The sequence below is a fragment of the Limulus polyphemus genome, unplaced genomic scaffold (genome assembly GCF_000517525.1).
Source record: "Limulus polyphemus unplaced genomic scaffold, Limulus_polyphemus-2.1.2 Scaffold9940, whole genome shotgun sequence".
Classification (NCBI taxonomy): Eukaryota; Metazoa; Arthropoda; class Merostomata; order Xiphosura; family Limulidae; genus Limulus; species Limulus polyphemus.
Genome location: NW_013675550.1, coordinates 17876 through 19579, shown reverse-complemented (window position 1 = coordinate 19579; position 1704 = coordinate 17876). Strand labels below are relative to the sequence as shown.

The following is a 1704-nucleotide window of genomic DNA, read 5'->3' as shown; positions in this document are numbered from 1 at the left end:
AATATAAGTTTAACATGACAGCAAATGTACAACGTTTCGACCAGGTTTTGTCCTCACCTGATGATGACAAAACCTTGTCGAAACGTTGTACATTTGCTGTCATGTTAAACTTATATTAAAGTTTTTCTTCATTACCCATTTAAGCCGTCTCCAGCCATTATTAGTCTCAAAGTGGGTTCCTCGTCATCGAATTTGAATACATAAAGAAGACGTTTCTTTGCTTGTTACGTAACGACTCCTAAACTTTGCCCCTACTACATCACATGCACCCAACTAATGACGTCATTGTATTTTAAAACATTTTCTAACCTAACATCGCCCTGGTCAGCTGGCCTCTCTTCGGCCTAAAGGTATTTCGTAACAAAATAGTCAGAAATATATTAAACTCACGTTTAAGAGTTTGGACTGGCGATAATAGCCATTGATGCTTGATATATAAACATAGATATCCCCGGTGGGTGGTGTGTGTGTGACCCCACGTGATCAAAACGACCTGTATTCAAGGACGTGCAAGAGTGATTAACCCCGAATGAATAAAAAAGAAATGAATCTAGAACGTTTTCTCGATGTTTAACGAACAAGAGTAATGTAATGGGGAGTTATTAAGTTTTTAAAAGTTCACAGACTCATTGGACAGCACAGAAAATATCGGTAAAAACGTTATAAAAACATGCCCCTGAATAAGAAACATAGAACGGTCACTTACTTCTATGCTACGTTCTTCTCTTGTCACTTGCTGTTAACTCGAAGGTCCTATAAACGCTGAAAGATAGCGAGGGATGCTATAATATCACGTATGCGTCACGTGCCACCTTTCAGTCCAATAACGTATTTAAGAATGTTTCGTTGCTTCGTGAAGGTTATCTGAATGGGCGGTTTTTTCTTCATATTCTGTATTGGTTTAGCTGCGCAGGGGACACATTAATAAGATAGACTATGTCATACTTGGTCTGTGTGATTAACAATTCTCGTGTAAAGTTGCACTGAAGACTCTAAACACATAGCCGTCCCAAACTTTGAACTGATAGACTAGAGGAAGGGCAGCTTGTCAAAAGCACCCACTGCCAATTTTGGGGTTACTCTTGTCTGTCCGAATAGATGGATGGTCCGGCATGGCCAGGTGGTTAAGGCGCTTGACTCGCAATCTGAGGGTCGCGAGTTCGAATCCCCGTCCCACTAAACATGCTCGCCCTTCCAGCCGTGGAGGCGTTATAGTGTGACGGTCAATCCCACTATTAGTTGGTAAAAGAGTTGCCCTAGAGTTGGCGGTGGGTGGTGATGACTAGCTGCCTTCTCTCTAGTCTTCTACTGCTAAATTAGGGACGGCTAGCGTAGATAGCCCTCGTGTAGCTTTGCGCGGATTTCAAAACAAACCAAACAAACCGAATAGCGAGAAACAAAATACGAAGAGAAGCTCGAGAACAACAACAAGATAGTTGGGATCAATTAACTACAACAACATAGTTGGGATCAATTAACTACAACAATATAGTTGGGATCATTTAACTACAACAATATAGTTGGGATCAATTAACTACAACAATATAGTTGGGATCATTTAACTACAACAAGATAGTTGGGATCAATTAACTACAACAATATAGTTGGGATCATTTAACTACAACAAGATAGTTGGGATCAATTAACTACAACAATATAGTTGGGATCAATTAACTACAACAAGATAGTTGGGATCAATTAACT

At 40.0% G+C, this 1704-nt stretch overlaps 1 protein-coding gene across 1 annotated transcript in view; it reads right to left on the bottom strand.

The window, feature by feature from the left end:
* The window catches only part of LOC111083518, a gene marked incomplete at its 3' end in the record, with an annotated part of 3350 nt that extends 3160 nt beyond the window's left edge, over positions 1 to 190 (bottom strand). Inside the window, exon 1 of the mRNA XM_022380097.1 lies at positions 136 to 190. Within this exon, the coding sequence (XP_022235805.1) occupies positions 136 to 139 (4 nt within the window). The remainder of the gene's footprint in view (positions 1 to 135) is intronic.
* Between the last annotated feature and the right edge of the window lie 1514 nt (positions 191 to 1704).